Consider the following 23113-nt stretch of genomic DNA (forward strand, 5'->3'; position numbering starts at 1 on the left):
CAATGACAAGATTTGTTTCTTGAGCACCAAAGTCAGCAGATTAAAATAGTTGTTGGAGGACCATGTAACAATGAAGACTGGAGAGGCTGCTGAAAATTCAGCTTTTCCATCACAGGAATAAATTACATTTTATAATATATTAAATAGAAAACAGCTATTTTAAATTACAATAATATTTCACTATATTACCATTTTTACTGTATTTTTGATCAAATAAATGCAGCCTTGGTGAGCAATTCTGTCAAAAACATAAAAAAATACCAACCACACAGTTAACAGCATTTATAATTCTTTAAGTGGTTATTACTTTGAAATACTTTATTTTTTATTCTTCGGGAATAAAAAAACAACACTTGTGCACAAACCAACAAATATACAGTTATAACTGTGTATTTCTAAACAATTTTAGCTTATAAGCACTTTAATTTTATAGAAATTTAATTTGAATACAAACAGCAGCCAAATTAGGCAACAAATGCAAATCATGACATTATGATGCCATTGTTGCTAAGCATCAATGCATCCACACAAAAAGAAGAATGACATTAATTAGTTTCAGAATGCTGTAGAATGGCATGCTAGCCATTCTAATCATTATTCTTATATTTAATTCTGTTTGCTGGTATTTGACATTAAACTTTGTAAAATAAATAAAAAAATACTGAAAAGAATATTGTTGTGAACATCATAAATTGTGCAAAAGTGCAATAAGAATTTATTATTTTGAAAGCATAGTGGTAACATTTGGTAACTTTACAGACTTAAATGCATCAAACAATGCCTTTATCTTCAGTGGGAAGAGCAGAGGGTTCCAGGCCACACTGTTTCATCTGCACAGCTATGTCAAATAAGTAGTCATAACATTCACACCTGAAAAAGAAGATTTAAAAGATAAATATTGTATACATACACAGTATATAGCCATGAGGTGCACATTTCATTTCCTATAGCTCACATTGTCTTTGCTTTCTCCCAGGTCTCTCCCCAGACGTAGACCCCATGTCTGCGGACGAGAACAGCATAGGAGTCGGGGTACATGTCCATGGCTCGGGCCATGCGCTCTTTTAAGTCTTTCTCCTCTGGGGTGTTCTCAATAATTGGAACAACTAGAATATCATCATACCTAAGTCAAAACACATAAAAACAGTAAGTAAAAGCAGGAAATAAGATGCTGACATTACCATCACAACTGTTCATTTTTGGATGAACTACTATTTGACCAGAAAACTTTACATATTACTATTGTAAAATGGTGAGAGTGAAGCCTCTTAGCAGCAAGTACAACCTGTAGTTTGTACCAGAGTTTCCTTTTCGAATCCCCTTGATCATCTCTTGATGCGTGATGCGGAATTCCTTGCCAGGAAACATGAGAGTTGCCATAACAGCAGCCTTTGAGTGTGTATGGATAACTGCCTGAGCTCCTGTGAAAAAGAAACAACAATGTCTTGTAAATAGAGTACAGAACAGAGGCAACCCACTGTGTGTGAACATGTACCTCTCATTGTGTAGGCGTTCATGAAGAGGGGCGTGCATTGGCTTTTCTTCAGCTTCTTCTGTGAAGGTGGACAACTGATGTCCTTCTCATCAATATCACACACAAACAAGTCCTCTGGCTATAAAAATGAGCGGAAAGATAGTTTGTTGGCGTTATTTCATTACATGCTGCAACACGCTAGTATGAGGCCATAAAAAAAAAAAAACTTACTTGTATTCTCTCCTTCTGAACACCTGAGGGAGCTATATAAATGTGCTCACTGGAAGAAGGAATAATTATACATTACAATAAATTTCATACATTTGCAAGTATATGGTACATGCATGTTTTTTAATTTCTCAAATAAAAAATCAATTTGATAGGCATTAAAGTAAACCTAGGAATGAAAGTTCTGTCATCGTTTATTCACCCTCATGTTGTTCCAAACTTGTATGACTTTGATTCATCTCTAAAACACAAATGAAAATATTTTTTATTGAAACCCAAGCGGTTTCTGTCCCTCTATTGAAAGTCCAGGTAACCAAAAAGGTTATAAAGGCATTGTAAAATTAATTCATATGAATCAAGTGGTTTAATTCAAGTTTTGTGAAGAAGTATGATCACTTTATATGATGGACAGATTTAATTTAGGCCTTTATTTGAATCTAAGCAATGGTGGATGCACATACAGTACATACAGTATATAGCACATTACGCATGGTACACAAGGAGGCTTGTGCATGCATCTTAACTTTTTTGGACCTTTTAAGATTTGGTTACCTGGACTTTCAACAGAGAGACAGAAACCAGTGTTTTGCAGTCTTGTGGGTTTTTGAACAACATGAGAGTAAGTAGTTATTGACAGGATATTCATTCTTGGGTTTAAGTCACAAACATCATGGATGGATGGATAGACACAGATTAATTAATTCATATAAAAAAGGGAAACATTTCAGAGAGGACACCTGCAGATCTTCAAGACTGTGTCATGGTCAAGATATATTAGCGGTTTTTACACCACACACAATTTTGTCATCATAAAATATAATATATGGGAAAAAAGTCCATCTGTGGGAATTTGGTCCATCTGTTTTTAAAACCTTTCCATTTCTTCATCATGAACACTTTACACGTCAATGTTGCGGAACACAGTGTATTTCATTATTGGCGTGAAATGGCTTGACTAACCCATGCCGAAGGCTTATTCCTCCCCCGGTTCCTGTCACCCAGCCCAGCTTATAGAAGAGTCTGGAGAGCTCTGGGATCAGCACACGAGGATGGTCCTTATCCTTTGACAATAACATAAGATCTGTTACTGCATGGTTACCCCCATAACGCACACTCCTGATGAAATCTTTAATGCTGCTGTCTCGATAAGTAGTAACCTTATAAGATTCTGGAGAAACAACGATATCGAATATTTCAGATTCCACAAAACCAGGCACAAGGACAATATACAGTATATAGTTTTACCCCTATTTCCTTTCCGTTGCATTCTGCTTGTATAGTGTTTATGATCGACGACATTCTTAAAACACTGAAAAAAGACTATAAAAATAATGCTGAAAAGACTCAAGCTTTTATGATTAATATTTCAGTTCGTTTCGAGGCGCTAAACAGTCCAAAACAACTCCCACGTGATGCAACAGCAAACGCTGCTGCGCTGCAGCGGAAGACGGAAGTACAGATCTTTAAAGATAAAAGACCCCCAAACAAGGAGGTAAGCACGTGCCAAAAATGTTAAAACACTCACCCATCCGGTTTTTTATACAGTCTATGCTTTGCTTAGTATGGAGCCCTTTACATGACACTGTGGTGGGAAAAATTCGGGGTGAATGGAAAAAATTCAGGGTGGGAGGAAAATTTTTTTTCAAATGTTTTGCGTTCCCTCGCAAAACCATTTGAGTTCGGACAAATGCTTCCTGTTTACTTTGCAGCTTGAAGTGGTTACAGCTCGTATGTTCACAATGGAGCGGTTCATAGTTTTATTTTGAACTTGCACTCAAAGTAATACAGTCAGTGCTTATTTCGAGGCACATAATAAAACGCTTATGTGGCTTAATGTTTTAAAACAGTGACATTGGAGGACTAAATTCGATAATAATAAATCCTGATAAAAATTATTAGGCTAACATTAATAACCTTATTAATAATATTCCTATTAATAAAGCAGAATATGAACGCAACGCCCTGCACGTTAAGCCTATTCCCCATAGAAAACGCTTAAGGTAGGCTATAATGAAAGGTTCATGCAGCTCGTATGTTTACAATGGGGCGGTTCATAAAGTTTTTATTTTGAACTTTGACTCAAGTATAAAGAAATACAGTCAGACAGTGGTTAGTTCAAGGCACGGTTTTGGGACATTCTAAAACGCTTTAATCTGGCTTAATGTATTAAAACAGTGACATTAGGACCAAATTCGATAATAATAAATACTAATAAAATTGTTAGGTTTATATTAATAACCTTATAAATAATATTACTATTAATAAAGGAGAATAGCCCAGAATATGAATGCAACGGATTTGGTATTTTTAAATCACCGTTTTCATTATAGCCTACCTTAAGCGTTTCATGGGGGAGAAAAAGCTTAGGCTATGTGCAGGGCGTTGCGTTCATATTCTGGGCTATTCTGCTTAGTAATATTATTAATAAGGTTATTAATATTAGCCTAATAATTGTATCAGCTTTTATTATTATCGAATTTGGTCCTCCAAGTCATTGTTTTAAAACATTAAGCCACATAAGCGTTTTATTATGTCCCAAAACCGTGCCTCGAAATAAGCACTGACTGTATTACTTTGAATGCAAGTTCAAAATAAAACACTATGAACCGCTCCATTGTGAACATACGAGCTGTAACCACTGCAAGCTGCAAAGTAAACAGGAAGCGTTTGTCCGAACTCAAATGGTTTTGCGAGAGAACGCAACCCAGATAGCAAAATTTGTCTGGCCCATCTCTGGGCCACAACTTGCTTAGCTTCCGGCCCAGTTCTGGCTGGGTCCCCGGCCCGAAACTGGCACACACACTGAAAACCGACTCAAACAATTTCCTCTGGCCCAGATGCGGCCCACGCCCTGTAAAATGACTCTTATTTATTGACGTGGCCCAGATCTGGCCCGCATTCTGTAGAGTGACTTCTATTATTTTATGTGGCCCAGGTCTGGCCCAGACACTTTAAGCCAGATCTGGCTGAGACTCGGCTTGGTCCCCGGGCCGAATGTGGCCCAGAAACTGCTAAATGTAACTCAGCAGTGAAACACAAATACAAACATTTAAAAACATTAAAAAGGCTTTAATTATAAAATTACCAAATGTTTTAATACAAATATACAGGTGCTGGTCATATAATTAGAATATCATCAAAAAGTTGATTTATTTCACTAATTCCATTCAAAAAGTGAAACTTGTATATTATATTCATTCATTACACACAGACTGATATATTTCAAATGTTTATTTCTTTTAATTTTGATGATTAGAGCTTACAGCTCATGAAAGTCAAAAATCAGTATCTCAAAATATTAGAATATTTACATTTGAGTTTGAATAAATGACCATCCCTACAGTATAAATTCTGGGTATCTCTTGTTCTTTGAAACCACAATAATGGGGAAGACTGCTGACTTGGCAATGATCCAGAAGACGAACATTGACACCCTCCACAAAGAGGGTAAGTCACAGAAGGTCGTTACTGAAAGGTGTGGCTGTTTACAGAGTGCTGTATCAAAGCATATTAAATGCAAAGTTGACTGGAAGGAAGAATTTGGGTAGGAAAAGGTGCACAAGCAACAGGGATGACCGCAAGCTTGAGAATACAGTCAAGCAAAGCCGATTCAAACACTTGAGAGAGCTTCACAAGGAGAGAACTGAAGCTGGAGTCAGTGCATCAAGAGTTACCACTCTCAGACGTCTTCAGGAAAAGGGCTACCAAGCCACTTCTGAACCAGAGACAACGTCAGAAGCATCTTACCTGGGCTGTGGAGAAAAAGAACTGGACTGTTGCTCAGTGGTCCAAAGTCCTCTTTTCAGATGAAAGTAAATTTTACATTTCATTTGGAAATCAAGGTCCCAGAGTCTAAAGGAAGAGTGGAGAGGCACAGAATCCATGTTGCTTGAAGTCCAGTGTGAAGTTTCCACAGTCAGTGATGATTTGGGCTGCCATGTCATCTGCTGGTGTTGGTCCACTGTGTTTTCTGAAGTCCACAGTCAACGCAGCCATCTACCAGGAAATTTTAGAGCACTTCATGCTTCCTTCTGTTGACAAGCTTTATGGAGATGCTGATTTCATTTGGCACCTGCCCACACTGCCAAAGGTACCAAAAGCTGGTTCAATGACCATAGTGTTACTGTGCTTGATTGGCCAGCAAACTCGCCTGACCTGAACCCCATAGAGAATCTGTGGGGTATTGTCAAGAGGAAGATGAGAGACACCAGACCCAACAATGCAGATGAGCTGAAGGCCACTATCAGAGCAACCTGGGCTCTCATAACACCTGAGCAGTGCCACAGACTGATCGACTCCATGCCACGCCGCATTGCTGCAGTAATTCAGGCAAAAGGAGCCACAACTAAGTATTGAATGCTGTACATGCTCATACTTTTCATTTTCATACTTTTCAGTTGGCCAAGATTTCTAAAAATCCTTTCTTTGTATTGGTCCTAAGTAATATTCCAATATTTTGAGATACTGATTTTTGACTTTCATGAGCTGTAAGCTCTAATCATCAAAATTAAAAGAAATAAACATTTGAAATATATCAGTCTGTGTGTAATGAATGAATATAATATACAAGTTTCACTTTTTGAATGGAATTAGTGAAATAAATCAACTTTTTGATGATATTCTAATTATATGACCAGCACCTGTATATGAACAAATGCACTACAGTATAAACATTAACACACTTTTTAAACCACAAAGTAACAAGTAAATTATATTTACTGTACATATATATATATACCTTTTGCAGCTGAAGTATTCCTCTTGAGAACTGTGCCCGCCGAAATCTCCTCAGGATTAACCGCCAAATCTTTCTCTCAGCGGCTGATCTCCTTCATTCTAGCAGCGGCCGCCGGAGACAAAACTAACTCCGGCCGAAGGTAGAGACACACAACTACACCGAGTACAGACCTGCCGCACCTACAACAGCTTTCAGCCGAGATCGGCCCAGAGAGAAAGAGCTGCCTGTCAACCAGAAGTGTTTTGTAGAGTCGGCGCGACTCTGGCCTATTATCTTCTCACCGACGTCGTGACTGAGCCGACAGTGCCGCATTTCAGCCAGAATCGGCCCGAGTGTGCTTGCTATCTGGGAAAAGTTTCGCAAGGGAACGCAAAGTTTCTCGAAAAATTGTTTTCCTCCCACCCTGAATTTTTTCCACTCACCCCGAATTTTTCCCACCACAATGTCCTGTAAAGCGCTTCGTAGCTTAGCAACCTAAATGTGGACATTGCTTAGATTTTTATTGTTTTTATATACATACAGCTAGATAAACTGTACCTAAGCCTAACAGAAAACTTTCTGCATTTTAACAACAAAAATATGGTCAAGTAGGTACACACATAAGGTTAAACACTGCGGTCAGGCCAGACTACTCCACTTTGAAAAACAGTCATTCTAGCCGCCACGTTATTTTGTGTTGCGCGCATATACTAGGCGTTGCGGTAACGTAAAAACTCAAATCAAAGGAAAAGTGATCTCTCTGTCAATAATGAATAAACGAATGAACGAATATATAAATAAACAAATAAATTAAATCAATTAATTTTAAGAGCCCTCCAAAAAAACAAAAACAACCTGTTCTGCTTGTGGATAACTCTTGTGGATATTTTGGATAACTCTAAAAAATAAACTCCCTGGTTCCACAGAACAGTTTCATATCAGATTAACAATTCACTGCCCCAGGGTTTCACTCAACCAGTTTCAAGACGAACTGATGTTGCATTACAAAATACAAGCCCTCAAAATATCATATTCTACCTGTTCTGCTGTGATTTTGGATAGCTCTAAAAAGGAAACCCCCTCTTCCACAAACCAGTTTCAATTCAGATTAACAGTTCACTGCCCCAGGGTTTCACTCAACCAGTTTCAAGACGAACTGATGTTGCATTACAAAATAAAAGCCCTCCAAATATCATATTCTACCTGTTCTGCCTGTGATTTTGGATAGCTCTAAAAAGGAAACTCCCTGGTTCCACAAACCAGTTTCAATTCAGATTAACAGTTCACTGCCCCAGGGTTTCACTCAACCAGTTTCAAGACGATCTGATGTTGCATTACAAAATAAAAGCCCTCCAAAAACTCATATATGACCAGTTTTGTCTTTGATTTTGGATAGCTCTAAAAAGGAAACTCACTGTTTCCACAGAACAGTTTCATATCAGATGGATTGTACACGTAATCCCTCAAAAAACTGCATTTTTGTCTGAAAATTCAGATTAAATAGTAAACTCCCTGTTTCCACTCAACATGTGCCAGTATTCACTAATGTAATATATAACGAAAATGAACATTCACAATATTATCGTGGGCCCTCAAAAATACTGTGAAAAGTATTTATTACAAATGATTCATATTTTTGGATTTAATTCATTTTTTACTTTTTTTATTATGTTATCATGTTTTATTGTGGTAGTTAGCTGTATTTAATAGTTATATTTTTTTTACCTAATCAAAATAACCCAACTGTAGTTTGTTTGAGATTAATTGGAATGCACAATGAAAAAACATGCTTTTTGAAATTTGTTAAAAACTGTTTATATATAATTTTACGTAATTTACCTTAAAAAAATTTAATAATTGTAACACGCTTATGGCCTCCGGTGAGTTTTAACTATAGCATATAGCAACTCCTTCAACTCGTTTCACTGCTACACTGATGCTACCCAGATTTATTTGCCACTTAAACGCTCTGATAACAACAACTTTGATACTTTGTTGGCTTGTATGAAGGATGTCGTTAAATTTTCTCTACCTTAATAAAAAGAAATCAGAAATTATCCTTTTGTGGTCTCCCTAGTGGCATTCCATTAAAATATCTCAGTAATCACTCTGTTACATCCCAAGCCAGAACCCTTGTTAAAAACTTTCAGCAAGCTGAAATTTGATAGTCAAGTAAATTCTGTGGTTAAATCCTGTTTCCTTCATCTCCATCTTCTCTCTAAAATCAAGCCTTTCTTCACTTTTCAAGACTTTGAGAGAGTAATTCATGTTTTTATATCATCATGTTTAGATTACTGTAATTCACTGTATTGTGTAATTGAGTCTCCAGTTGGTCCAAAAAACTATATATATAATATTAATGTAATTGGGGTTTTAACTGTGACTTTATTGACTTTTTTATTTACTTATTTTATTTTTGATGCTGTAAAGCACATTGGTCAGATGCTGCTGTTGTAAATGGTTCTATATGAATAAATTAAACTTGAAACTTAAAAATATACAACTGTTAGTTTATGTTAGCTCAGGTTCATTAAATAATAAGGTTAAACTTTTGCTTTTACTGTGTTAAATGTTGAAATTAATTAAAATTAGTGAATGCTTAGAAAAAATTTTCATTGGCAGTTTATGCTAATTAATGAGTGAACTAATGTTAACTAATGTTAATTAATGTAAAGTACAGATTAAAATACATTTAAAAAAAGAAAATAAATAGCCTATTAGGTCTAAGTATTTAAATATTTTGGTGCTGTGCTGAAAACCATTGCCAATGTAAAATAAAATCTGAATTACTGTTTGAAACATTTAACCCTATGGTGTGCTTTAGTAATTTTCGACTGAAAAAAAAAAATGTTAATGAAATTTTAAAAATTACTACTTCATCAGAATGGTATGAAACTCTGACTTTAATGGGAGTTGCTATGTGCTATGGTTAAAACTCACCAGAGGCCATATGCGTGTTACAATTATTAAAATCTTTTAAGGTAAATTACGTAAAATTGTTATATTTATATATATAGTGGGGCAAAAAAGTATTTAGTCAGCCACCAATTGTGCAAGTTCTCCCACTTAAAAAGATGAGAGAGGCCTGTAATTTTCATCATAGGTATACCTCAACTATGAGAGACAAAATGAGAAAAAAAAAAAAAAATCCAGAAAATCACATTGTAGGATTTTTAAAGAATTTATTTGCAAATTATGGTGGAAAATAAGTATTTGGTCAATAACAAAATTTCATCTCAATACTTTGTTTGACAGAGGTCAAACGTTTTCTGCAAGTCTTCACAAGGTTTTCACACAATGTTGCTGGTATTTTGGCCCATTCCTCCATGCAGATCTCCTCTAGAGCAGTAATGTTTTAGGGCTGTCGCTGGGCAACACGGACTCCAAAGATTTTCGATGGGGTTGAGATCTGGAGACTGGCTAGGCCACTCCAGGACCTTGAAATGCTTCTTACGAAGCCACTCCTTCGTTGCCCGGGCGGTGTGTTTGGGATCATTGTCATGCTGAAAGACCCAGCCACGTTTAATCTTCAATGCCCTTGCTGATGGAAGGAGGTTTTCACTCAAAATCTCACGATACATGGCCCCATTCATCAAAATGAGAAAAAAAAATCCAGAAAATCACATTGTAGGATTTTTAAAGAATTAATTGGTAAATTCCTCGGTAAAATAAGTATTTGGTCACCTACAAACAAGCAAGATTTCTGGCTCTCACAGACCTGTAACTTCTTCTTTAAGAGGCTCCTCTGTCCTCCACTCGTTACCTGTATTAATGGCATCTGTTTGAACTCGTTATCAGTATGAAAGACACCTGTCCACAACCTCAAACAGTCCAACTCCAAACTCCACCATGGCCGAGACCAAAGAGCTGTCAAAGGACACCAGAAACAAAATTGTAGACCTGCACCAGGCTGGGAAGACTGAATCTGCAATAGGTAAGCAGCTTGGTGTGAAGAAATCAACTGTGGGAGCAATCATTAGAAAATGGAAGACATACAAGACCACTGATAATCTCCCTCGATCTGGGGCTCCACGAAGACCTCACCCGTGGGGTCAAAATGATCACAAGAACTGTGAGCAAAAATCCCAGAACCACACGGGGGACCTAGTGAATGACCTGCAGAGAGCTGGGACCAAAGTAACAAAGGCTACCATCAGTAACACACTGCGCCGCCAGGGACTCAAATCCTGCAGTGCCAGACGTGTCCCCCTGCTTAAGCCAGTACATGTCCGGGCCCGTCTGAAGTTTGCTAGAGAGCATTTGGATGATCATATGGTCAGATGAAACCAAAATAGAACTTTTTGGTAAAAACTCAACTTGTCATGTTTGGAGGAGAAAGAATGCTGAGTTGCATCGAAAGAACACCATACCTACTGTGAAGCATGGGGGTGGAAACATCATGCTTTGGGGCTGTTTTTCTGCAAAGGGACCAGGACGACTGATCCGTGTAAATGAAAGAATGAATGGGGCCATGTATCGTGAGATTTTGAGTGAAAACCTCCTTCCATCAGCAAGGGCATTGAAGATGAAACGTGGCTGGGTCTTTCAGCATGACAATGATCCCAAACACACCGCCCGGGCAACGAAGGAGTGGCTTCGTAAGAAGCATTTCAAGGTCCTGGAGTGGCCCAGCCAGTCTCCAGATCTCAACCCCATCGAAAATCTTTGGAGTCCGTGTTGCCCAGCGACAGCCCTAAAACATTACTGCTCTAGAGGAGATCTGCATGGAGGAATGGGCCAAAATACCAGCAACATTGTGTGAAAACCTTGTGAAGACTTGCAGAAAACGTTTGACCTCTGTCATTGCCAACAAAGGGTATATAACAAAGTATTGAGATGAAATTTTGTTATTGACCAAATACTTATTTTCCACCATAATTTGCAAATAAATTCTTTAAAAATCCTACAATGTGATTTTTCTGGATTTTTTATTTATTTTTTTCTCATTTTGTCTCTCATAGTTGAGGTATACCTATGATGAAAATTACAGGCCTCTCTCATCTTTTTAAGTGGGAGAACTTGCACAATTGGTGGCTGACTAAATACTTTTTTTGCCCCACTGTATATATGTATATATAAACAGTTTTTAACAAATTTCAAAAAGCATGTTTTTTCATTGTGCATTCCAATTAATCTCAAACAAACTACAGTTGGGTTATTCTGATTAGGTAAAAAAATTATAACTAACAAATACAGCTAACTACCACAATAAAACATGATAACATAATAAAAAATGAATTAAATCCAAAAATATGAATCATTTGTAATAATTTTCACAGTATTTTTAAGTGCCCACGATAACAATATTGTGAATGTTCATTCTCGTTATATATATTACATTACAAAGACACCTCATTACATTGTCAGACAAAAATGCATTTTTTTCTGAGTTTTTGGAGGTATTACGTGTACAATCCATCTGATATGAAACTGTTCAGTGGAAAACGGGAGTTTCCTTTTCCTTTATGACAAAACTGGTCATATATGAGTTTTTGGAGGGCTTTTATTTTGTAGTGCAACATCACATCGTCTTGAAACTGGCTGCGTGACACACTGGGGTAGTAGACTGCTAATATGAATTGAAACTGGTCTGTGGAAACAGGGAGTTTAATTTTTAGAGCTATCCAAAATCACAGGCAGAACAAATAGAATATGATATTTGGAGGGCTTTTGTTTTTTAATGCAACATCAGATCGTCTTGAAACTGGTTGAGTGAAACTCTGGGGCAGTGAATTGTTAATCTGATATGAAACTGTTCTGTGGAACCAGGGAGTTTATTTTTTAGAGTTATCCAAAATATCCACAAGAAAAATCCTGAAACTGGTTGAGTGATACACTGTGGACTGTCAATCTGGATTGAAACTGGTGTGTGGAAACAGGGAGTTTTCTTTTTATAACTATGTGAATTTACAGATAAATGTGGTTATATACACGTTTTGAAAGGCTTTTATTTTGTTATTTCTCATATGACAGGTATTTTCATATTATTTGGAAATTCTGCATTTAATATTACTCAACATTTTCGTTTTATCAGACTGTTTTTTAAACATTTGTATTATTTTAAATTAATTGATTTCATTTATTTGTTTATTTATATATTCGTTCATTCGTTTATTCATTATTGACAGAGAGATCACTTTTCCTTTGATTTGAGTTTTTACGTTACCGCAACGCCTAGTATATGCGCGCAACACAAAATGAACAGAATGACTAGCCGCCACGTTTTTATTGTGGAGCAAAATAAAAGAGTTTTGGATAGAAGTCAATAATATGACATGACATCTGGTTTTTCATTTTGTGTATATTTTCAGATAACTGGATTACTAAACGAATTTCAAGCACTGATAAGCATGTGTATTTTACATGATAAATGGCTCATTGCCAAGCCCCCATGAAGAATACTTAAAGACCTCCCATAACAGAGAAATGTTGTTACACACAATTTTACCGTACACTGTTATTTGTGAGTGTTCATGAAATGCTCCGTAAAAACAGCATTTTAAAAAAGTAGGTATTATGTAGGCCTATTATTAAGATTCATCCCACCCTGCAAAAACATTTCAGGAAGGCAGCATTTGTCTAGTGTCTTGTTGGTCATGTGACTCCCTTACCCCGTCTTGTGATTATGTCATGTTGTTCCTTTGCTGTATGTGTCATGTTCTCTTTGGTTCATTGTCCTGTAACATGGTTTTCTGTTCTGTTTGTTCTTTTGTTCCTGTTCATTTGTTTTGTCTCATCATTGGTTGCTTTCTGCCATGTGTTCCCCATAGTTTTGTATCCAAACCAGGGGTCACCAGACCCGGTCCTGGAGGGCCAGTGTCCTGCAGAGTTTAGCTTCAACTTGTCTCAAGTATGGTGTCCCATACTATATGGGTTATAGTAGCCTACCAAAGAGAGCTTTGGGCTATAGTACCAAAGCTCAAGCGGATGCGGAGTTCGAGCCAAAAGACAGATAAGATTAATGGGCGGTGTTAAGGATCCACCATTGAGCTCAGTGCAAGCAGATCTAGTCCAGGGGTCCCAAATCCAAGTCTGGGAGTCCCTGAGTTCCTACTGTCGCCTGCGCTTCCTGTGATGGCAACTGCCATCTTGTGTGTATAGGTTGCACACTGTCCATGAGTCTGCTCCAGAGCCTGCTCAAGCTCCAGAGCTCAGTCCTGTGTTGGCGCCAGCCTGTGAGTTCCCTCCCTGTCCTATCTCAGAAGTCAAGTCAGAAGTCAGATTTGATCTTCCTGCCTGTCCTGTTTTGACCACAGTGGTCACACGTGAACCCTCTGCCAGTCCTGTCACGGCCAAAGAGACCGTTTCTGAGCTCTCAGCCTGTCCGATTATGGCCAAGGAGGTCGTCCCTGCACTCCTTGCCTGTCTTGTCAAAGTGGCCATTCTTGAACTTTCTGTCTGTCCTGTTATGGCCACAGAAGCCATTACTAACTTCTCTGTGCTCTCTTTGTCAGTTCCACCTGATCCTCTGTGGTGGCCATCGGTTTTCTATGGTAGTCTTCTGTTCCAACTCGGAGGTCCTCAGCTCCACCCTGGTGGTCATCTGCTTCACCGTGGGGATCTTCAGTCATGTCCGCTCTGCCTTTATGGTCTTAGGCTCTGCCTGCTCCACCCTGTTCTTTGGCTCTACCCTCTTTCCCCCGATTCTTCATGGTTGCTCCTCGGTCCAGGCCCGCCACTGCTCCACCGTCCAGGCCACGATCCAGGTCCTGTGTAGCTTCATGAGCCTGGCCCTCCATCCTTCCCCTTGTCTGCCTCCACTTCACTGCCCTTCTGCACTTTTTGGTTTATATTTGCGTTGTGGGTGGGTATCTTATCTGGGTGTCACGAGCAGCCCTTAGATGGGGGGAATTGTCGTGTGTGTTGTTGGTCATGTGACTCCCTTACCCATCTTGTGATTATGTCATGTTGTTCCTTTGCTATATGTGTCGTGTTCTCATTGGTTCATTGTCCTGTCATGTGGTTTTCTATGCTGTTTGTTCATTGGTTCCTGTTCATTAGTTCTGTCTCTGCCATGTGCTTCCCATAGTGTTGTATCTAAACCCTCTTGTTTGCTATGTTAGTTTGTTGTGTATTAGATGTATGCAACCCCACTGTCGATGAGTGTTTTTTGGTTAAGTCTGTTCTTGCTCATGGTCAATTCTGCTCATGTTTGAGTCAAGTCTTTGTTTTGTATTTGTTCACATTGTATTAAATAAACTGGACATGGGTTAAACTTAAACTTGCCGTTCTGTGGACATTTGTTACAGCATCACTAATTCCCTGGAAGCAGGGCTTCTCTCTCTCTTGCTCAATTTCCAGATATTATATACAGTATCATTACGTGAGACCTTACAGAAAACCTTTTGTGTTTATACATTAAAAAACATGATTTATGTCCTCACAGAGTCAAGAATTTAGCGTTTACTGTCCTTGTAGGGATTAACACAATTGCTTTATTGGACAATCACTAGTATTCCAGTATCGCAGTGTGATATCATTGTGATGTCACGCAATGATACACTTTGCACTTCTGCACTTTGCAGTATCCAGTAAAATCTTATGTATAATCTTATGTATCTAGCTTAATGCGTTGTTTTAGTGCAGCTGTGTGCATGAAAAAATATTACAATGTAATGCAGTTACTACATTACACTTTACACGTTACACATTGAATTTTCTTACTTTGACATTAATTTTCTTACTATTTTCTTACTTAGATGCCATAATTGATAGATTACACTTTCTGGGTATACTGTAGTGCTGTAATTTCTGTGTAACATCACGTAACATTTCAATGAAACAGGTTGTTGGATTATTATTATATGTGAATCATTTATACGATCTACTTTCCACTTTTGTTATGAAACCCATTTTGTGAACTTTGAAGAAATATAGTAGGGACATTAGTGTGTTTTTGTAAATACATGACTGCACAGACTATATCCTGCACTCTCAGAAATAAAGGTACAAAAGCTGTCACTGGGGCGTTATGTTTGTGCCTAAAGGGTCCGTTTTGGTACCTTAAAGGTAAATATTAGAACTTAAAGTGTACATATTTGAACCTAATAGGTACAAAAGTGTAACTTTTGAAAAGGTATCGCCCCAGTGACAGCTTTTGTACCTTCATTTCTGAGAGTGTGATGACTTGTAGTTCACAGCCTTAACACTGAGCCCAGAAATGGGACCTTATTGATCCTATTCTTCCACACAAGCACATTTTTGATATAGGCCATTTGCAAAATTATGCAGCTCCTGGTCTTTCATTAACTTATAATGTAACGCTAACTCCAGAAAAACAAATATCTTTCATATCCTGGAATGATAAAAAATGTCTTTCCCCCTTTCTCAATATGTTCCAACGTCATAGACTGAATTGACTCAAGAGTTTCATGGTACTTCTGATAAGCTTCATGAGTAAAATGTTAAAACAAGTTATTCTTGCGTTGTATTTAATACCCACAAGATCCAACATGAAGAAAAAAAAAAGCGATGATAACCTCCTACGAGCCACCTTCACTTTCTTCCCGCTCTTGAATCAGGAAGTGAACGTGTATCAGCACACATGAGGGTGAGGCCTTTTTTCACACACCTGAGTCAGCCACACCACAGCAATGTTCGCACTGACTCACCGTAATACATGAGGCCACCCTCCTCACTGCAAACTAGGCTATTTTCTCCCATTGCTCCCATTTTTCATCTTGAGAAGAGCAATAATATACATTTATCAAAACATAAACATATATTATATAGTATTTTGTTTCTGCTTAATATTAGGTGTCTTTAGTAAAACACTTTTGCTGCTATTGAGATGGGATACAGGTTTCATGCTGTAGTTAGGTTTAAAGCTGGGTTAAGGGGAACATGCAATTACGTGCAGTTGTATTTATATAATTGAGGGTATATTTCACTTCAGGAAAAAACTGCAAAAACAGTATGCTCTTTGTTAACTGTTCCGGACAAGCTGTATGAAGAGACAGGCAACATAGTTGACAATTTCACCATTTTGACTCATTTCAATGGAAGGCCTTGTCTGGCCAACCAAATCTTATTTTCTTGAGCAGGTTAATTAGGAAATTGCAAACTATAATAATGTACCCAACATAGTTGACAGGATATTAATATACTCCTTGAATATAAGTAATTGTAGCTCAAACATAGGAAAAAATACTATAATGTGTTCATTAATGTCTGCCACAGAAGAAAATTCCATCACATGACACTATAGTCACAGTTTTATAAACCATTTCTTTCGTTTTTAGGGGGATATTTGGTATTTGGTTACCAAATTTCAATTTAAACTCAGCCTATTTTTCTGAGGTACTTAAATTGTAGAAATAAACTTGAAACTTAATTTAGTTCATCTTAACCTTAACATTTGTATTCATTATTTTGAACTCAAGACTGTAATTTAAGAGACATAAAGACATTTCAAGCCAATTGAAGAACCGAGTGCATAAAATATATGCAGTATTCTCTTAATTGATAAAATAAATTTCTAAATGTAATTCCATCAATGACATGAAATGTACCTTAAATTATAGAACGACCCATGCATATACAGTATATAGCCTATCTTACTAAATATGAATATAAGTAAACATAAAACATAATTTACACAGTAAGTTAATTGCATCAAACTATTAATTTATTACTTAGTACATAGTAGTTAAAGGCACTTAATATAACATTGGTCTAGTATTTTACGCGTTCTGTAAGTGAACACATGAATCATTTTATTTAGATCAGTGCAAATAGTGCATTAACAAGTACAGTACAGAATTACTACACATGTACTTACAGCAATATTAAAATTGCAGCACACATAAACAAGCTAATCTCTGTAACTCCATGAGATTCACCAGAGCTGTGGTTTTATCTGAAGTGGATTATGCAAAGGTGTCTGGCATGTCAATGCTGGCTGCACAGACGCAGATAGAGAGGAAGTGTGAGAGACAATGATGAAGGTGTGTTCTTCATAGCACCACCCATCATTGCTCAGAGTGTGTCACAAAGTACTTCAGTCTGAGCATATAAAAGAGGTGAGCTACACCTCTAGAGGGTTCAGAAAATTACAAAGACCGGAAGAGAATCAAAGCATTGTAAGAACCATACCGGTTAAGGGCCAACAAACAGGTATACAGTACTTCCCTTTGTCTAGCACATGACACAGCACTGAACATGTGGACTTTGTTATTTGTAGTATTTGCTACTGGATCACCAGCTCTACTTCAGGCAGCCCCGCTTCAGGGTGAGTGATGATGAATGTGTTACTTATTTATCTCAGAGGTGTCTTTGATGGCGGGTGGCTCTCATACTGTATAGTCAAGGTCAAGACGCTTTTACAATTGCAAGATGAGGTCATACTTGCGATACTGATATGACTGTAGTAGTGAGACTACTCATTAATCTGATTTCTGCTGTTATCTGGGAGACTTTAAAGACGTCAACCATAGAGGAAAAGAAAAAGTTCCACTAGTAATCACTGTAATCATTCTAATCGGTGTAAATGCTACAAGTGAATTTGCGCATCACGTCATTGTGAAGTACATTATGAAAAGGTATATTTAAATTGAGATTTGCTAAAAATTATATTTAACAGTGGTATTAAATTATTAGTGTTATTAAAGATTTACTTTACGTGGCTCTTAGATGACAGCAAAAGTAGGATCAGCTGAATGTGAGTAACGTTTTTTGCAGGCTATCTTGTCTTTTCTCGTTTACTTTTAGTGCATTGATGATGTCCTTTGTAGACAAATTTCATATGTTATGGTTTAAGATAAAGGCCTGAGGCTGTATTACATAAACTTTATATCTTTATGATCGAAATTAAGATCTGACAGGTTTTAACCGATATCAGTATGGCTACAGATAAGATAGCATGCCAGAGTAATGATCTTTCTATAATACAGCCCATGGATTGTTAAATTTATTGTACATATAATTTTTTTTCTCTCAAGTGTTATTTAATCTCCCATGCCTCCTATCTCAGACTTTAACTGCAGTGCAAAAATCTTACTTCTTACTAAGTTTTTTTTTTTTGTCTTGTTTTCCAGTACAGATATCTTCTTTCTTAAATCATGAGACAAAATGTTGCAAGAAATTAATTAAAAAAAACATCAACTAATTTTGTTTGAATATTTTTCTTGCTTTAAGCATCATTTTGCTTCTTTAATAATGTATTTGGGTTTCAAGAGTTTTCATTTGGGAAATCAATCCATTTAGTAGCATACCTGGTTTCTAGTCCCATTAAACTCACTTATTCCCTCTTCTGTGCACTATTTATCACTTGTTAGACTAATTGATGTCCTTAAAACCATATGCTGGTCTAAACAAAAACGACAAAAACGAGAGGTCATTTGCAAAGTCAGTGGATTACAGATGGCCTAAATGTGTTACAGATGTGCTCACGTCTGCACATGCGATGAATCATTAAGAGATTTATCTAATGATACCTAATGCTAAATTGCTCATCCATCATACACGCATCTGGCCCTCATTTACAGACTAATCATTAGTGTGATTGTACATGGGAAACAATTAATAAATAAATTAAGATCTCTGACTTTGAATATTCACATTAGTTTCTCTTTCGACAGGTTCCAGTGGCAGATGCAGCTTTGCCAGTGTTTTCCATGTTGAGGGAACCAGCCGTTCCTCTCTTACTTTCCAACAGGCTTTGGAATTTTGTCAGAGTTTAGGTTACAAACTCGCAACACAGGAACAGGTCAATGAGGCTTATAAAAAAGGCTTGGGAACATGCAGGTAAAGAAAGCAAGTTGATAACAATGGACTTAGCCTAGAGCTAAATAACATGTTCAGACATAAATGCACTTCTTTTGATATTACCTAATGGCAGTACTTAATTTTTTAAATGAATGCCACACCTTTGTGTAGATACGGCTGGATAGATGGACAAAATGTCATGTTCCTCCCACACGTTAATGGTCCGAACTGTGACTCCAGTTCCAACGAGATCACCTTCCGTCCTGAAGCAGCAGATTATCTTTCTGATGTCTACTGCTTTAACCCGTCAGGTGAGAGTATAAAGACAATGGGGTGTCTTACTGAGAAACACTATAAAAACAAACATGCTCCAAACAGGTATTGTCTTATTGACTTTTCATTTCCCTCAAAGATGCATCACTAAACTGTGATGATACTGGTAAATCTAACTCTGAGGGCTTAACCAATGGAAACACAGCCACAGCAAGTAAGTTGCCTCTATTGTTCCCTACAGTACCTAGAATTGGATTTTGATATCATTGCAGACTTTTTTTTTTAAATGGCTTAGACCACTGGTGCATTAACATTAACTTTAACTTTTGAGTTGAGGGGTGTGTGTTGTGAAGAAGCAAGACATGCAGCAGACATACACTTCATTGTTCATTATCCAACCACACCTAATCCAAAGCATTAGTCATATCTCTGTGACCTCACACATTTTTACGCACCTGCAATACCACAATGAAGGAGGAACAAAAAAGTTGCTGATTTTATTTGAATACTCAGGAAGTGATTTCTTGTTCGTTATTGTTTCTCGTTTAACCATTCACTCTGTACCAATGTAGTGAAGTATCTGCATGGTTTAACTCAACATTCCACTCTTTTATTTTGCTTTGGTATCAGCACATAAATGCAAAACATTGATGTGTATCATTCACATATTTAAGCTTTTTGGAAGTAATCCTCTGTCTGTTTTCTCACAAAGATGACAAAACACATGAAGACATCCTTACGGAGGTCGAGACTGAAGGCTTTCTAGTAGATTTGGAAGAAATCATGGGAAGAGTAAAAAGAGAAAATTCTTTTTTGAAACCCTCAACTGTGCCTGCCTTGGAAGGACCCTCTACAACGACACACAGTGAAGACAGCAAAGGCCCTACAAGCAAGAGCTCATCCTCTGTTACCTCCAGTCTTTTGTTCCCTGATACAGAGGGCAGTGGATCAGGAATGAATGAGGCAGCTTTTGAAGTTCCTAAGCCTAGTCAATTCACAATGATGTCAGAGGCAGCTGAGGGTACATCCATAAAAAACATCAAGGAGAAAATAAATTATGCAAAAGGCCGAATATTGGATGCCAAACTTCCAGGTAAATATCCTTACAAATCCTGACCCTTATATACTGGATATTGTTGGGGTTGGCTGTGGATCATACAGGCCAACATGGTGCCAGTGAGACAACTGCATAGAATACATGTACCTGGTTTCTATGAAAGCCTGTTCCACTTCAAAAAAAAAAAAAAATTGCAATTTTATAACACACAATGATACTTCTCATAATTCTAACTTTATATTTCACAGTTTGACTTCGTATGTCACAATATGACTATACTTCAACTTAATCTCACAATTACCTTTTTTTAGTCTAAGCCAAAAACTTGCTTCCACAGGATAGTTGATGATAGTTACACAAATAAGCTTTATTTGAATGAATATTAATGTTTAATATCATCAGTGATGGGAAAGTTACTTTGGAAATGTAATATTTTACAGATTAGTTGAGATAGTGTTTAAATATTTGAACACAAAGCTTCCATGAAGAAAGCAGTTAGTTCAGACGCACATTTAAGGGATACGGTGCAGTCATACCACTGTTACACAACATTTCACCACATAAATATTTATGGCTATAAAAGATATTTAAGTTGAAACTGTTTTAAAATCTTACCAGTTTGTTAGTTATCCTATAATCCATTACAGTGTACAAAACAATCGTTGCAAAATGGCAGCAGCTGCAGTTGTATGAAACGAGAGAGCAAGTCGGCGATACCAAGATGACAGAATTAAATAATTGGACACATAATACTGAATTGAGTTTTAATACTGTATTAGCTAACCAAACACTAACCCTCTGGTATTCGTTTTTTTTTTTTTTTTTTATCGGGGAATAACATACCTTGGAATGTCATGACTGACAAATCAGAATCAAGCATTTCACAGAGCCATGTGATAATTTAATTTAAAGCAGTCATCTCAAAATCAGGCTTTAGCACCTCTTTTTTACTTAGAGATCATTCTACAGATTTAAAATCATAACAAGAAATAGTTATGACACTGGTTTTGAAATCAAATATTTGCATAGCTATGACAGAAAACACTGGCATCTAACAATGCCTTGGAAAAACAGCTAACAGTTAATCTTAAAAAATAAAGCATATACATAAACCCAAATTGGAAATAAAAGAGTTACCGAGTAAGCATGTATTCTATTCTGTGTCCTAAACTCCTGAAGCATTGGTGTCTCATATTTTAGAGCAGTCGATGCAATTTATGAAAGAAGTGAATTAAATCTGTGTGTGTGTGTGTGTGTGTGTGTGTGTGTGTGTGTGTGTGTGAGAAAATTCAGATGTAACCGCCTTTGTAATCGTTAGCATTTCCATAAGTAACCTTAATTTAATTACACATTTTTTTCTCAGTATAACTGTAACTAATTACAATTACATTTATTTTTTAAATTACATAACTCTGTTACATGTAACTAGTTACTCCCCAACACTGAATATCATCATATGGTACATAAAGTGTTTGCTTAATCTGTTGATGAAAATTTTGATGTTAATACATAATACAGTATGTTAAGTCATCAAGTCTCATTACAAATGTATCTTCTGCAGACAAATCAAATGTTGAAGGCAATTTATCTCCATTACCCATTCAAAAGGATGATGGACCATCTAGTAAGTTCTTGTGACAGCACTGCAGATGCCACTTTTCATTCAACTGACATAGTGTAAATCTGTCAATTTACCATTTTCTCCCTTCTACAGCTTGGCTGATAATCTTCACATTCTGTGTTGTTGTTGGAGCCATAGTGTGCGTCCTTGCTGCTATTGCTACTAGAGACAAGTAAGTTTGCTTTTCTTTTTTTTTCACCGAGTGAATCCATCATATTCATCAGCCATTGGAGTCCAGCTTCAGTTTACTGAATGTAACTCTTTACCTAGGTGGTATGGACCAAGACAGAGCAGAAACATCACAACTGAAGTGCAGGACAAAGACTACAGTAAAACAGAAACACTGCCACTGTCAGACAAAGAGCAGGAGATAGTGGCACTGATGACTGTTGAGAAGCTGAAGAATGGTAAAAAGGATGACCTTACTGCTACCTGTCTGGATGAGCATGAGAAAGAGTATTTAATGTAATGTTTTAAATCCTGCATACTGTGTATTAACAGGTTTAAACTCTTCTGTACTTTTTATTTGCACTAGTGATGGTTTTTTTTTTTCTGCTCCGATTCAGATTTTTAGTGCAGTTTGTTTCCATTTTTATTGCTTCAGAATTTAAAAAAAAAAAAAAAGATTCTTGTATTTCACATTTCTTTTCTAATGTAAAGTATTTTTTTTTCTCTCCAATAATAGTAAATGCTTATTATATCTTAATGATTGATGGTTAATAATGATATGGTGAGAAAACATTTTTATACTGGTTTTCATCTGTTTGTAAGTACTATGTACTGTGTGAGATATAATGCATTTTTTAATAGAAACTTTGAATTTGAATAGAGAAACCCTATGCAGTTTGTAATGCAATGAAGCAAATGTAAATCTTTCCATTTATTAAATTACCCATAAAGATGTATTTTTGTCAGCTCTTAGAGCACATTAATGTGGGATGAGTCTTTCAATAAAACATGAAATTTGAACAAGGTATGGGAATGTTTTGTGTTGTTGTTTTGTTTTTGTTTATTTGTTCAATTAGAGTAGCTGGATGT

The 23113-nt window shown here is 36.9% G+C and overlaps 2 protein-coding genes across 3 annotated transcripts; one reads left to right on the forward strand and one right to left on the reverse strand.

Moving 5' to 3' along the window:
• Nucleotides 1–277: 277 nt before the first annotated feature.
• On the reverse strand, nt 278–3140 carry apip (APAF1 interacting protein). Of its 2 annotated transcripts, none has more exons than XM_058782092.1 (7): nt 2948–3140; nt 2663–2763; nt 1706–1754; nt 1496–1613; nt 1286–1421; nt 956–1123; nt 278–870 (listed from the first exon to the last, which is right to left on the reverse strand). In XM_058782092.1, exons 1-7 carry the CDS (start codon nt 2999–3001, stop codon nt 771–773), a joined length of 726 nt encoding a protein of 241 aa, XP_058638075.1. In that variant the 5' UTR covers nt 3002–3140; the 3' UTR covers nt 278–770. The 2 variants fall into 2 exon arrangements, with proteins under 2 accessions (XP_058638075.1, XP_058638074.1); XM_058782091.1 differs by having other exon boundaries at nt 2663–2870; nt 2948–3119.
• Nucleotides 3141–17459: 14319 nt separating this feature from the next.
• On the forward strand, nt 17460–23049 carry cd44a (CD44 molecule (Indian blood group) a). Its single transcript, XM_058782596.1, has 8 exons — nt 17460–17649; nt 18998–19163; nt 19296–19435; nt 19537–19611; nt 20110–20490; nt 22016–22078; nt 22169–22247; nt 22346–23049. Exons 1-8 carry the CDS (start codon nt 17580–17582, stop codon nt 22542–22544), a joined length of 1173 nt encoding a protein of 390 aa, XP_058638579.1. The 5' UTR covers nt 17460–17579; the 3' UTR covers nt 22545–23049.
• Nucleotides 23050–23113: the final 64 nt, after the last annotated feature.

This window comes from Onychostoma macrolepis, chromosome 07 (assembly GCF_012432095.1).
Source record: "Onychostoma macrolepis isolate SWU-2019 chromosome 07, ASM1243209v1, whole genome shotgun sequence".
Taxonomy (NCBI): domain Eukaryota; kingdom Metazoa; phylum Chordata; class Actinopteri; order Cypriniformes; family Cyprinidae; genus Onychostoma; species Onychostoma macrolepis.

Excerpts from the sequence above, each read along its gene's own strand:
- apip (XM_058782091.1), bottom strand. The coding sequence starts at position 2,969 with ATGCAACGGAAAGGAAATAGGG. Across the intron at positions 2,871-2,947 it reads GCAACGGAAAGGAAATAGGG|AATCTTATAAGGTTACTACT; the intron begins GTAAAACTATAT and ends TTGTTTCTCCAG. Across the intron at positions 1,755-2,662 it reads GGAATAAGCCTTCGGCATGG|TGAGCACATTTATATAGCTC; the intron begins GTTAGTCAAGCC and ends TCCTTCTTCCAG.
- cd44a (XM_058782596.1), top strand. The coding sequence starts at position 17,580 with ATGTGGACTTTGTTATTTGTAGTATTTGCTACTGGATCACCAGCTCTA. Across the intron at positions 19,164-19,295 it reads AAAGGCTTGGGAACATGCAG|ATACGGCTGGATAGATGGAC; the intron begins GTAAAGAAAGCA and ends ACCTTTGTGTAG. Across the intron at positions 22,248-22,345 it reads GCTATTGCTACTAGAGACAA|GTGGTATGGACCAAGACAGA; the intron begins GTAAGTTTGCTT and ends CTCTTTACCTAG.